General features: G+C 37.8%; 1 protein-coding gene across 2 annotated transcripts in view; it reads right to left on the bottom strand.

Moving 5' to 3' along the window:
* The window catches only part of Samd12 (sterile alpha motif domain containing 12), a 385,200-nt gene that overhangs the window by 159,169 nt on the left and 211,984 nt on the right, over positions 1 to 14,047 (bottom strand). For both annotated transcript variants that reach the window (XM_042673117.1, XM_042673116.1), the window contains exon 4: positions 11,651 to 11,791. In XM_042673117.1, coding sequence (XP_042529051.1) covers positions 11,651 to 11,791 — 141 coding nt within the window. The remainder of the gene's footprint in view (positions 1 to 11,650; positions 11,792 to 14,047) is intronic.

The raw sequence follows: 14,047 nt of genomic DNA, 5'->3' as shown, positions 1-14,047 counted from the left end.
TGCTCAAATGCTTCTTAAAATAGTTCAAGCAGAAAAGGTCAGATAAGTTGATGCTAGGAAAATGAGCCCCAAGATAAGTATTTAAATGTTTTTTGTTTTTTTCTTCTTTCATGCAATTGTTTCTAACATATTTATTATTTCTTTGTTGCTTTGTATGTCCCTCCCCCATGGTATAACTCCTGCTTTCACTGTATTTGATGTTGGTATAATTTGTGGAGGGGAAGGAAAAAAACAAATTGTTTAAATAGGGATACAGGTGGACCCATTGCAACAATGACATGTACAAGTCATTATGTCAAAAAACGAACTTTACAACTTTAGTGTGTGTGTGTGTGTGGGGGGAGAGGATTGGGTAGGGGGGACCAGAGGGGGTATGGGAAGGGATGAGAAGGGGAAACAAAGGAGTAGGCAACAATGCTTGATAAGAAATGTACTCATTATCTTGCTCATGTAATTGTAATCCCTCTGTACAGTATTTTCACAATAAAAAAAGAAAAACCTAAAAAAATAGTTTAAATCTGATATACTACACTCAACATTGCTGACATGTTTTAATATTAAGTATCATGTTTTGCTTCTCTACATAACTTTGGATAAGTCTTCTAATTTTATATAAATCAAAGCCGAATCATCTTACATAGCACATAACTGAAACCCATGAGGTCACTGCTAATAATTTTTCATGCACTCATTTATGCTGAATTAATTTTAATTAAATCAATTACAATGCCAACTAGCAAAATTTTCATGTCATTGATCTAACTAAATTAGGATTACCTCAGGATTATTTATTTGGTGACAGGAAATCCGAGGTTGGCATCTCTGTTTCATTATAATGTAAACCTGGGAGACAAATTTGATTGCTTAGTGTCTCTAAACCTCAGGAATGTAGGAACACACATACATATTCTTTCTCTCCATTTATTTACCCTGACACCTGTCAAATGCAGGAAATAGTGTTGTTTCTGTGTAAAGTATCCTATCCAGAACTCCCTTCACTTAGGGGAAACAGGTGGTAAGGTTTCGGCGGCATTGTGTGATGAGAACGATGGAGGATGAAACATTGTCTTGGATCCTGGAGAGAACATATGCACAGTTAGTTGTTCGATGATTCCATCCTAATATGGTTTTAAGATGGCTACCTCCACAGACCTCGAGGATTGAAGCCTTTCCCTGAATTCTGAAGGCAGAAAATCTTTTTCTGAACTCATCTGGTTGTGATAAGCAAAGGAGCCGTTGGCCAATCCATGTACTTAGTGCTTCCGATGTACAGTGTTGGGCAGTGGTCCTCAAGCTTTCCCATGCATGTGAGTCACTGTTGTGGCTGAGGATCTACTTCCCAAGGGTCCAAGTCAGCATTCTAAACTCTACTGATAAACTGAGATGAGCTTTTTTCATAATCCCTTGAGGATGGTTTTGTTTAGGCTTCTATCTATAAAACTCGTGGTATGGAGAATTTCTCTGACAGTTTAGAGACTTGATAGAATTCCAAGTATGTCTTGCCACAAATTTTGTGTAATAGGATATGAAGGTTTTGTGACGTGTCAGGGGAAAGCTTGGGGAAGAAACTGTTTGAGGAAATGCTGCCCTAGATAAAATTGGAAAGGGGCACAGTTTTGGCAGATCACAATCAATGACCTGATGAAATAGTGAAAAGCCCAATCACAGAAGTAAAATTTGTACAAAATCCTGTAGAATTGCTCATCCAAACCTTTATCTGAGCCATTAATTGGATCATAGGAGACACACTCCAATATAGCCACTGTAATGTCACTCAAGAGAATGTTCAAGGATTAAAAATACTAGGTAAAACATATGGTTTACATATGTAAGAGCCCTTGCTATTGCCTTTATTGAGATCTAAATTCAGTTACACTACCAACTAGTTTGATAATCACATGAAATCATCTAATACTGATTTGAGTCTTGGTGCTCATGTCTGTAAAAAGAGACTGGACGATTTCTCAGGAATCCATTGCTCTGGTCTACAAAGATTTCCTTCTTTAAGCAAGGTATGGGAGCAGATGGCCCATTTCAGTTCAGATGGCCTACTTCAGTTGCTGAAGCTTCACTGTGAGGTGACTAGACTGAAATACCCCATCTGTACACACAGTGCTGGGAAGTCTTCTCAGATTAGAATGTAATGTTGCTAATTTTTGCCCTTCAAAAAAGATGGGGCTTTGGGGGAAGTCCATCTGGTTGTGCAGTTCCCAGCTAAAATTTGACACTTCTATTTGGGCAATGGAGAGAGAAGTCCTTTGGAAAACACTAATGTTGAATGAGCCAAAACTAGCCCGGGTAAAAAATTCATGCTCTTTTTCTTTCTCATATTGCAGGGCAGCAATTCCAAAGGCATTTGAAGATGGTAGCATTTACTACCATCATCTGCCTTGGCTTCCAATTGGGAGACTGCTTTCTACTGCCTGCATCTCACAATTACAGATGTATTTTATGCTGTCCATGTATTTGTAGCTGACAGTGACTCCACGGGATGAGGGCCACATTATGGCACCTCTAAGATTCAGAGAATAATCTTGATGATGATTCTTGACATTGTTGAGTTTAGACAGCATCGGGCCATAAACTATGATTTGTTAATGAAACAAAAAATTAGTAAAATTAAACTTATCATCATACTTATTTTAATTACAAAATTCAATACTGTATATAATATTGTGAAATAATTTTGCAAGAGATCTCCTTAATTTTTTCATCATGAAAAGCTAAAGTTTTATACTCATAAACACTAATTCTTCCTCTCCTCAGCCCTTGGATAGATACCACTCTTTGCTTGGCTTTTTTTTTTTTTTTTGGTGGTCATGGGGCTTGAACTCAGGGCCTTGGTGTTGTCCCTGAGCACTTTTGTTCAAGTCTACCACTTTGAGCCACAGCACCACTTTTGGTTTTCTGGTGGTTAACTGGAAGTAAGAGTCTCACCGACTTTCCTGCCACAGCTGGCTTCCAACCACAATTCTCAGATCTCAGTCTCCTGATTAGCTAGCATTATAGGCATGAGCCACCAGCACCCGATCCACTTTTTTGCTTTTTATTTTTATGAGTCTGACTACTTTATATACTTCATATGAGTGGAAACTTTTTTAATGAAAGAAAAATTACTATGATTTATTAATCATATTTTAAAAATTAGCTAACTTCTTATCCTATACTTACAGCTATTCATTATAGTAAAGTTTAACAATTACTTATTGCTTCACTGTTTGAGAAAGTACTGGTTATAATTCTTCCTCAATATATACAGACTTACCCTTATTAAGAATGGTAATTTTTTTGTATGCTAGTCCTGGGCTTGAACTCAAGACCCAGGCACTGCCTCTATGGTTTTCCTTTTTTCTTTTTCTTTTTCTATTATTGTCAAGGTGATGTACAGAGGGGTTACAGTTACATAAGTAAGGTAATAAGTATATTTCTTGTCAAACTTGTTACCCTTTTCCCTCATTTTTCTCCTAATTTCCCACCCCCAACCCCCAAGTTGTACAAATCAATTCCAACTGAGTGAAATCGTATATATTTGTGTTTTTGTAATTGATTTCATTTAGCATTATATCTTTGAGGTTTAGCCATGTGGTAACATGTGATAGATTTTACTTCTTTTAATAATATATCATTCAATAATATATCATTGAATCTGTATATATTGGCATTGTCCGTTGACCTATCTATTTCTCTTGGTTATTGTGAATGATGCTGCAATGAACAGGGGTGGGCAAATATTTTTTCAAGATCCTGCTTCACATTATCTTAGACATACATCCAAAAGTTGAGTCCATCTATCTTAAAGTAATTCTACTTTTAATCTTCTTTAGATTTCCAATACTTTTTTTTTACCCTTTTGTCCAAGACTGGGACTCGAACTTGGTATCTGATGCTTGCTTTTGTTCATGGGATGGTGCTTTATGATCTGAGCCGTATCTTCAACCCCCTCAATACTGTTTCTATAATGCCTGTAGAAGTTTACATTTTATACCAACGCACACGCTAATACATTATTTTTCTGATCTTTTGATCGTGTCCCTTCTAATGTGTGAAGCGAAATATATCAAGGTGGTTTTGAGTTATTGCATTTCTGTAATGATTACTAATGAGCACATTTTCATGTGCTTTTAAAGGGCCATTTTTGAGAATTATTTATTTAAATTCTTTTGTCATTTTTAAACTAAAAATTTTTTGCTGTGTTGTACAAGTTCCTGATATATTCTGGACATTAACTCCTTATCAGATATGTAACTTTAAATCATTTTCTTCCAATCCACAGGATGCCTTTTTCACTCTGTTCAGTTGTATAAACCAGCATTAAATTTTTGTTGGAATGTAGCTATTCCCATTTAATGTAAGTATTATCTATGGTGTTTTTGCCCAGAATAGGTACAACAGATATCATACACTGTACAAAAATTCACTGTTTCTTTATAAGAAAGTTTGCTAACCTCTGGAACAGTAAGCCCATAGACTATGGACTATGGTATATGATTTCCACATAAATTCTCATTCAATTACTACTTGGAATGAAAATTCTTACTCCATTCGACAGAGGAGAGACAGTGAAATGTAATTGAAAAAAGTTTGCTGTGAGTTAGACCTGTGCCCTTCTTTTTACCAGCTGTCTGACTTTGGGTACATTGCTTATGTCCTCTGTCCTGACTTTCTTCAATGTGTATGATACTGTGTATGGTAGAGAAAATGTCAAGAGCTGACAATTAATTAGTACATGTTTCATATAACTACATGAAAACAGCATTCACTATTCCTGGGGAGTTCTTTGTGGGAATAACATCTATGGTTAAAATGTTAAGAATAGCCCTGATTATCTTGGCTATGGACTAATTTGGTGGAGTCCAACAATTTCTACCACTGATGTGTGTTATACAGAATGCCTTTCCAAGGCTCTCTCATGAATCAATCACAGGAAAGTGGAATAATGATTTCCCCACTGTACACTGTGTTTTCCAACAGAGAACTAGAGGTATACTGACCTGATTGAGTTTCTAACAGGAATGTGCAATCAAGCATACCAGGATAACATCTTGGTTGCCCAAAGGACCAGACACAGAAGACCAAAGGCCCTCAAAGGGGGAAATCACTTTAAGAGCACAAAAGGGATGGCATGAAAGCCAGGCCAGTCATTGATTATGTTACTTGCAAATGTCAAGTCATTATGGACCATTATGTGTAGAGTAGGGGAGTCAGACACCAGGATTTAAGTTAAAGGATGGTTCTAGCTTCTGATGCTGATCTATTTCAGGAGTTATATCACTAGACTGCTTGTGTAGATAAGTGGATATATTTATGAGTCCATCATACACTCTTTAAAAAAAGTCTTCTGTTTCTTGTCACTTAGCATCCAGACAAGGAGGGAAAGAGAAAAGGAAAGCAAAGAATTTTTCTTAGCTGGGTGCCAGTTGCTCATACCTATAATCCTAGCTACTCGGGAGGCTGAGATCCAAGGATCAGAGTTCAATGCCAGCCTGGGCAGGAAAGTCTGTGAGATTCTTATCTCCAGTTTGCTACTAGAAAACCAGAAGTGGTAGCGTGCTAGCCTTGAGTGGAAAAAGCTCAAGGATAGCACTCAGGCCCTGAGTTCAAGCCCTCTGACTGACAAAAAAAATTCATTTTCCTATGTTTAGGTAATCCACAGTGATTAGGCACAGCTTTATCAGTCTACTTATAACTACCCTGGCTATAGTTATGGGTTCCTGGCTAATTGTGTAAAAACACCAGGTGAAAATCTAAAGCTCAAAGGCAAGTTTTAAAACAGAAGTTGACCATGGGAAAGATAGACTTACCAATCTATTATTTCTCCTGAGAACACTGCAGAATGAGTTTTCAGATGTGATATCTTATTTAGAGTCTGAGTACAAACAGATACAACTAATTCAGGGTATGAGTGTGTCTGAGTGTGTGTGTGTGTGTGTGTGTGTGTGTGTGTGTGTGTGTGTGTGTGTGTGTGTATGTATGAGCTCATGCACGCAAGGGCAGGTGTACGCTTGCATGTTTAATTTCTACATCCAAAAGATTGTTGCTTCCTTGAAAGAAAATCGTTAGAGTGCACTCAGTTGTTTCACTTTGGAATTGATTTTGGAGTTTGTGGCAGGTTTTCTAAATATGTTTAGTGGGTGCAAAGTTTCAACCTTAGGGGCTGGAGCTTCTCTTTGGAAATGGTGACAAAATATTTACCTCTAGATCTTGTAATTAAGGTGAGTTAATCAAGCACAGGAAAATGTTGTGGGTCAAAGTAAAACTTAGGAAAGAACAAATAATCCTATTACATATGAGCAAAAGATCCTATATCTTCAACAAATGCTAATAAGCACATAAAATGTATACAACACCTTTAGCCAACAAAAATATGCAAAGCAAAACCACGGTGAGATACCATTTTATACATAGTAGAATGGCTTTAGATCACACAATAACAACTAGGGCAAAGAAGATCAGGTAGGATAGACAGTAACAAGCGCTGGTGAGGATATAGAGAAAGTGGAATTCACAAGTGCTGGTGGCTTTGGTTACTCATGGCATTACCACCCAGCCAGGTGAATACTGCTGAGTATAAACCATATACTCACATAAAACCTTGCATATAGATATCCAAAGAAGCATTGATAGGAGCCAAAATTTTAAGACAAATTAAATGTCTACCCACTGATAAATAGTACATTTATACTGGATATCATTTAGCAAAAAAAGCAGCTAAATATTTACATGTGCTTATATCATGAGTAGACCTTAAAATGAAAGCCAACCATAAAGGACTGTATACTATATATTCCACTTATAGGAAATGCCTGGGATAGGTAAATGGGCAGAAAGCAGATGAGTTACATCTAGGAACTGGTGGTAATTGCTGTTATCTTTTAGCATGTTCAACTAAAAATTATTATACTATATACCTTAAATTTTAAGTGGGTAAACTGTATGGTACCCAAGTATGAAAGTATATTATAAGTTACATATTATATAACTTATATAGAGTATGAAGTATGTTATAAGTTTATGAGTTGGATTTAATGATGAAACTGAATGACAGAGAGGCAGTTTCTGTTCTTGCCATCAGTCTGCATGGAGTGACTAATATTTTAGCTCCTTCAGATCTTGCCACATCCTTATTGTTCAGGAAAACTTACTGATCTCCATTTCAGTAATTAGGAAACTGGAGTACAAAGTGATTAGTTAGTTTCCCTGAAATAGCATAGCAATAAGTGTTAAGATCAGGATTTAAAAGTCAAGCCTCCCTGATACTACAACTACAACTCACTCTTCTTTCTTCTTGTATATTTTAAAAATGTTTATTCTGTGTGTGTGTGTGTGTGTGTGTGTGTGTGTGTGTGTGTGTGTCTTTGTGTGTGCTGGTCCTGGAGCTTCACTTCAGGGTCTGGGTATTGTTCCTGAGCTTCATCTTGCTCAAGTCTAGCATTCTACCACTTGAGGCACAGCTCCATTTCCACCTTTTTTCTTTGGTGGTTAGTTGGAGATGAGAGTCTCATGGATTATCTTGCCCAGGTTGGCATCAAACTGAGATCCTTAGATTTCAGCCTCCTGGGTGTAGCTAGGATTAAATGCATAGCCACCAGTGACCGACAAAATGTTTATTCTTTCAAGTTGTTAATACATTCATTTATTTAAAAATGCAAAGTGACACAAATGGTGTACATTCTTTTTCCATCTATCTTCTTCCCTGCTCCACAGGTATATTCTTGTGTAACAATGAGGTGTTTTTTTGTTTTTTTTTCGGGTTGTGGGGCTTGTACTCAGGGCCTGGGCACTGTCTCTGAGCCTCTCTGTGCTCAAGGCTAGCGCTCTACCACTTGAGCCACAGTCCCACTTCTGGATTTTTGAGTATTTTATTAGAGGTAAGAATCTCATTGGGCTTTTCTGCCTATGCTGGCTTTAAACCTCGATCCTCAGATCTCATCATTCTGAGTAGCTAGAGTTACAGGAACTACCTGCACCCACCTACAATCAGTATTTTCTTAAGTACACAAAACACACAGAGGCATTTTTATTTTTCCCTCTTTAGTCAATGTATGCTGTACATATTATTCTACACCTTTCTTTGTTTTTTATTTCTCATGGCATCCTAGAGATCCTTATTACTAATTTTAACTCTGGATCTTCCTGCCTTTGCTTCCTAAGCACCGAGTTTACAGTCAAGTGCTACTATGTGCAGCCCATGTTAGTATTTGTTATGCTTATGTTTATAGCTTCAGAGAATTCCATTGTATAGATGTATCATAATTTAATTATTTTTGTACCCACAAATGGTCACTAAATTCTTCCCAAGAACCTATACTTTGAAACTATTCCCAAAAGCAAGAAATAAACACATAAGAAATCTAACCACATTTACTATAAATTCCTTTCCTTAAAAATGGACTACTTTGGAGATAGGAATCTTCTTTATGGTTATACTAGATTTTGAACTCAGGGTCTTGTGCTTGGTGGACAGGTGTGTTCTACCACTTTAGTCACACCCCCAGAACATTTTTTGTTTTACATTTTAGGTAAGCTCATCAGTTTTTACTAGAGCTGATTTCAGATTACAATGATCCCAGTACCTCTGCCACCCATGGTGCCAGCACACAAGGGCAAGAATTTTCCTTTAAGGCGCTAGTTGATTAGAAAAAAAATAAACCCAACATAACTTAAGACATCTAGGTATTTAATACTATGTTCTTCAAAACTGGCATATTGAATCCTTAACTCTTAAGCTGATGCTATTTGTCATGGAGCCTTCACTGGGAAATTAGGGAATAAAGGTGCAGTATCACAAGTGGATTAGTGCCCAGAGATCTCCTTCTTTGCTTTACCAGTTGAGAATAGCAGAAACTAGATCGCAGTAGAAGGCCTAGAAAGAAGCGACCTTCAATAGACACTGACTTCTCCATACCTTAACCTTGGCTTCCCAGCATCCAGAAGTAGCCCGAACAGACTAGATTCAATCAACACCAACAGAAACAATGATATTCACACAGAGCTGTGGGATGCAGGGAGGTCTGTTCCATTCCTACAAGTGTCTATTGAAGGGAGGCCCAGGCATTCAGCATGCACCGAGGTACATGCTGAGATCTGCCTGTTCTTTCTGCTGATTAAGATCTGTAGATAGGAAGACTCAAATATCTACTATGGAACAGAAGGTCATTCCTATGGCAAGTCTCACTCAGTTCCTTTAGCTGGAAGGAACTCAAGTTCTTACTGTAGCAAAACCAGATGCAAATATTTCAAGGCTTCTGTAGTTAGCTTTATAACCACTATTTTTAGTCTGAAAATCATGTGAGTTTTGTTTCCTATATATTATCATTTTTGAGAAACTATTGTATCAATAAGAGACTGAATTTTCTAAAGGATGTCTTATGTAAAATGAGTTTGAGTATTAATATGCAGTAAGAAATGTCACAGAAGCCTGGTATCAGTGGCTCACATCTATAATTCTAGGTACTTAGGAGGGTGAGATCTGAGAATCGTGGCAGAAAAGTCCTGTGAGACTTATCTCCAATTAACCATTCAAGAACTGGAAGTAAAGCTGTGGCTCAAAGTGGTAGAGAACTAACCTTGAGCAAAAATGGTCAGGGACCAGTGTCCAGACCTGAGTTCAAGCCCCATGGCCAAAAAAAAAAGAAAGAAAAAGAAAAAAAGGAAAGGTCAGAGGAGTTTAAACAATATACCTGGAGTTAGAGAACAGTGATCTCTTTTAAATAGAATGTACAAACGAAAGATGTGCAAGCTATTTACAGCTGAAGGAAGTGCTGACCACGAAATAGGAAAGGCTGAACTTAGTATTACCAGAACACAAACATGTACATGGCTTAATAGACTTGAGCACTATCTCAGGAAACATCCTATGTATTATGCATCTGGTGCAACGAAGGCTCAGGAAATGATTTTGTAAAAACACACACAACTCCATGAGCTTCACAGAGGGTGGATAGCTGAGGAAGTCCAGGTATTAAAGAGAAGCTGCTTACACCTAGATAGAAATCTGCTACTATGGTAGCTTCACAAATTTTCTGATTGTAACTATAATGTAAACTTGGAGAACAATGAGAAATATAACGAAAACAATTAAAATCATTTACCATTCTACCACCCAGAGAGAGCTACTGAAATATTACATACTTGATTGCAATGTTCTTTCTTTGTACTTTGTGTGTGTGTGTGTGTTGTGCATATATATCTAATTGCAAGTAACATTTCATAAACAGATTCCCCCATTTCTTGAGTCCTTTCTCACATTATATATTCTTGAGGATGTAACTTGAAGGACTGTATCAGGTTGCACCTTGTGAAATTAAGCAGAATGACTTTCCATATTATTGAACCTCTAGGTTTTTTTCAATTGCTTTTCATTTTATAAATAGCACTTTGAATTCTTTGTTGTTGTTATAAATCTTCACATGTCTATCTCTTTATTAAGGGAAGTTAAAAGCATATCATGTTGTCATCTTCAAACTTAAATCACTCAGTGTAGCACTACCTAAAGACTCATAGTGGGGGTGCCTCAGTACAAAAGTCAAACAATGCTGAGCAGATAAACAATATTATTTTCATATAGCTCACAGTCTATAATTTATTCCCCTGCAGCAGCCTTCTTTCAGGAAGCACATTATTTCCTCTAGGCAAATGGACTATTACGGGGTTAATCTAAATGCAATAACATGAAAGTCGGCTGACCCAGATTTCTCCAATATCAGTATGCATGCAATTACAATATTCTGCAGATTGAAAAATACCCAAGGCTCTTGAAAACACATATTTTTATCATGCTTTCTTGAAAATACATATTTTAGCATGCTTTTTTTAAAAAAATGATGTACAATGGGCACTAACAGGGAAACAAAGTTTACAGCCAGTGAAAGTTGACTTTGTGTAAACCCAAGTTACAGATAATGTAACACGGTTCTTTTCAAAGTATAGATTTTTCCCCTGCTACTTCATAGCTATAAGACTTCAGTGATCTCAAAACATTGAAGTTATTAATAATTCCTGTTTGGAATTACATGGCCTTAATAGCCCAGATTTAAATTCTCTTTAGTCTATATTTTTAAATTGTTTTATTTTCAAGAGGCAAAATAGGGTGTTCAAGAGGCAAAAAAGTATGCATATTTATAATTATATTTACATAAAACACATAAAAATACTTGTGTTCCATTAGCTAATGAAAAGCAAAGTAAAACAAACACAACATAATTTCTACCTATATCACTGTTAACTATGGAATCAGTCAAATTCCAAAGACACCCTCAGCATGTGTGGTTAGATGAAGACAACACAGCTGCACGGTACAGTTTTGCAGACTGTACACTGAACAACTCTAGACGATAAAGTCAAACACTGATTTATGTTACTGGCATACTCTGAGGGTGTGAAGTGCATACTCTATATAGCTATAGAGGGTGACCTTATTTATGCGTCTCTTTCTCTGTAAACTTTGAAAAAGAAACGTTTTGGGTGGAAAAGGGTCTTTAAATATGTATATATGTATATGTATATATATATATATGTATCTTTTCTTTTTCAACAAAGGGATCTTGCAAGCAAATAGTGACTAAGTCCCCCAACCTCCCATGCGTCACTGTGACAGGCTCTTTGGCTTCCCCTTGGCTCTCCCCCCACCCGCTGGAAGGCAGCAGGGTACCTTGTGTGAGTAACTGCAGGTTTCTGACCTCTTCTCGCACCTTCAGCTGGAGCACCTGTTGTAGGATGTGCTGTCTAAGGTTCTCCTGGGCAAGCCCCATGCGCTCCAGCTTCTTGTCTGTGAGTCTCAACAGGGCTCGTCCTGCAAAGGGGTTAAATGAAAAGAAAAGCAAGTGAGCAGTTTGCTGGAGGATTTCCAGCTTGGGCTAACCTTGCTGAATAGAATTTTCCAACTAAGCACCGATGCTTCAGAGCAGGGGGTCTGGCTACAGGGACTGACAGTCATAATATGCAGTTCAAACCCTATGAAATTAGGAAAGTGGAGGGGATGGGTGCTGTTGGGAGAATGATGAAAGAGGTAACATGGACCAAGATGCACTACACTCATAAGCTTATATGTCATATTTATAAGATATTTCTTTGTTGCCTTGTATGTCCCTCCCCCATGGTATAACCCCTGTATTTGATTTCACTGTATTTGATGTTGGTATAATTTGTGGAGGGGAAGGAAAAAAAACCAAATTGTTTAAATAGGGATACAGGTGGACCCATTGCAACAATGAGATGTACAAATTGTTATGTCAAAAAATGAACTTTAAAACTTTGGCGCGGGGGGGAGGGGGAGGAGAGGGGATGAGAAGGGATGGGAAGGGGAAACAAAGGAGGAGGCAACAATGCTTGATAAGAAATGTACTCATTACCTTGCCCATGTAATTGTAACCCCTCTGTACGGTATTCTCACAATTAAAAAAAATAAGGTGATATGTTGCATTGAAACTCCTTTGTACAGCTACCTGAAGATAGTAAAAATATAATAGAAAAAGACTGGATGAAGAGAAGTCACATGTGTAAGAGAACTCTAATTTTTACACAATAGCAATAATCCTAACTTGTCTGTACATTCAGGTAGATAAAACGGCAAATTTCAAATCTGGATATTTGGGTCACAGATTGCAGGTTTCCATAGAAACAATACTCTTCCTAGAGGTGGGTTCTTGAGTGGCCACAGCAGTCTGACACTGACAGCCCAGCTGCAGAACCAGATGCACTAACTAACTCTGGTTAGGAAAACCTCAGCAACACATAGCCTGAGGTACAAGCATGCTTCTATGAAACATGTATTGAAAGTCTGGCTTGAATCTGCAGCCCTCCACATGTCCACTGTACCACTGGCATTGGACCGGTGTCTCTATCCAGCTGTTGAGAACACTGTTCTTAGCTGAGGATAAGGTGAGTGAAGGAGAAACAAAGTGAACATGGACATCTGGAGAGTACTGAGCAAGGCACACTAGAAGTGGGTGCCTGCAGTGCCACCCACCCAGACACTGGGCAGCCCTGCACCAGCTCCTCTCAGTCCCTTTCTTTCCCCTAGAGGCCTGCATGCTTCCCCTCTACTGTGATTCCTATCAAATCCCATAAGTCTCTGCCACTCTGAGCTTGTGCTGGAATAAGCACACATCTGTTTCAATATTAACTATTCAGCTGTTCAAATGTTGTTATCTGAATCGTGAGACTATAGATGTTTTACTTTCCATTCCATAGAAAAAGAAGTGGAGAAATTAAAGAATATTTAACATGCAAAAACATTTCCAAACTCTTCACACTATACTTCCAGTTATGCTTTATCTTCCTTGGCAGAAAAATAAAAGGCTTTATCTTCAGGAGAAGGATCAAGGGTAATGTGCATAGAATTTCCTAATAAATCATCTGGGAAAGATCAGGATTGGGGAATGGGAATCTGGAGTGAAATCCAGTTCACTGGCTTCCATGGTTTCTTCAGTGCCATCAGGCTGCTGCTTTTGCCACATTTTGCAATAATTAAATCATTTCTGGGAGCAATATCCCATCAATGTCCTTTTTTACTCCTTCTGCTGACTATGCATTAAAAGAAAAGTCCATACAAATGTACTGCTTTTCATGCAGGTAAGTAGTAAGGAGTCTGTCATCAATTATATCTTTTGTTTTCAATTTATAGTGTGGATTTTTGTTGCTTACCATAAAATACATTTTTTCCCACAAACATTGAGCATTTACCATATGCATCATGTGGGCATAATGATGACCAAGGTAGACGATGGTCACTCTTAAAGCTTTCAGACTGGCAAAGAAGGCAGCTAATGATGTGTCTACAGGTATGCGATGAATTCTATGTAAGGAGAAATATGAGAGCTCCCTCTATGATCCAGCAGTCCCACTTCTGGGCATTTACCCAAATGATCACAAACAAGGCCACACTAAAGCTACTAGCACAACTATGTTCATTGCAGCATTATTTACCACAGATAAGATATGGAACCAACTCAGATGCCCCTCAGTAGATGAATGGATCAAGAAAATGTGGTATATCTACACAATGGAATTCTATATCTCCATGAAAAAGAATGACATTGCTCCATTC

The sequence above is a fragment of the Dipodomys spectabilis genome, unplaced genomic scaffold (assembly GCF_019054845.1).
Source record: "Dipodomys spectabilis isolate Male_0828 unplaced genomic scaffold, ASM1905484v1 ptg000783l, whole genome shotgun sequence".
NCBI lineage: Eukaryota > Metazoa > Chordata > Mammalia > Rodentia > Heteromyidae > Dipodomys > Dipodomys spectabilis.
The sequence above is the reverse complement of the archived record's forward strand: the minus strand, read 5'-3'. Positions and strand labels throughout refer to the sequence as shown.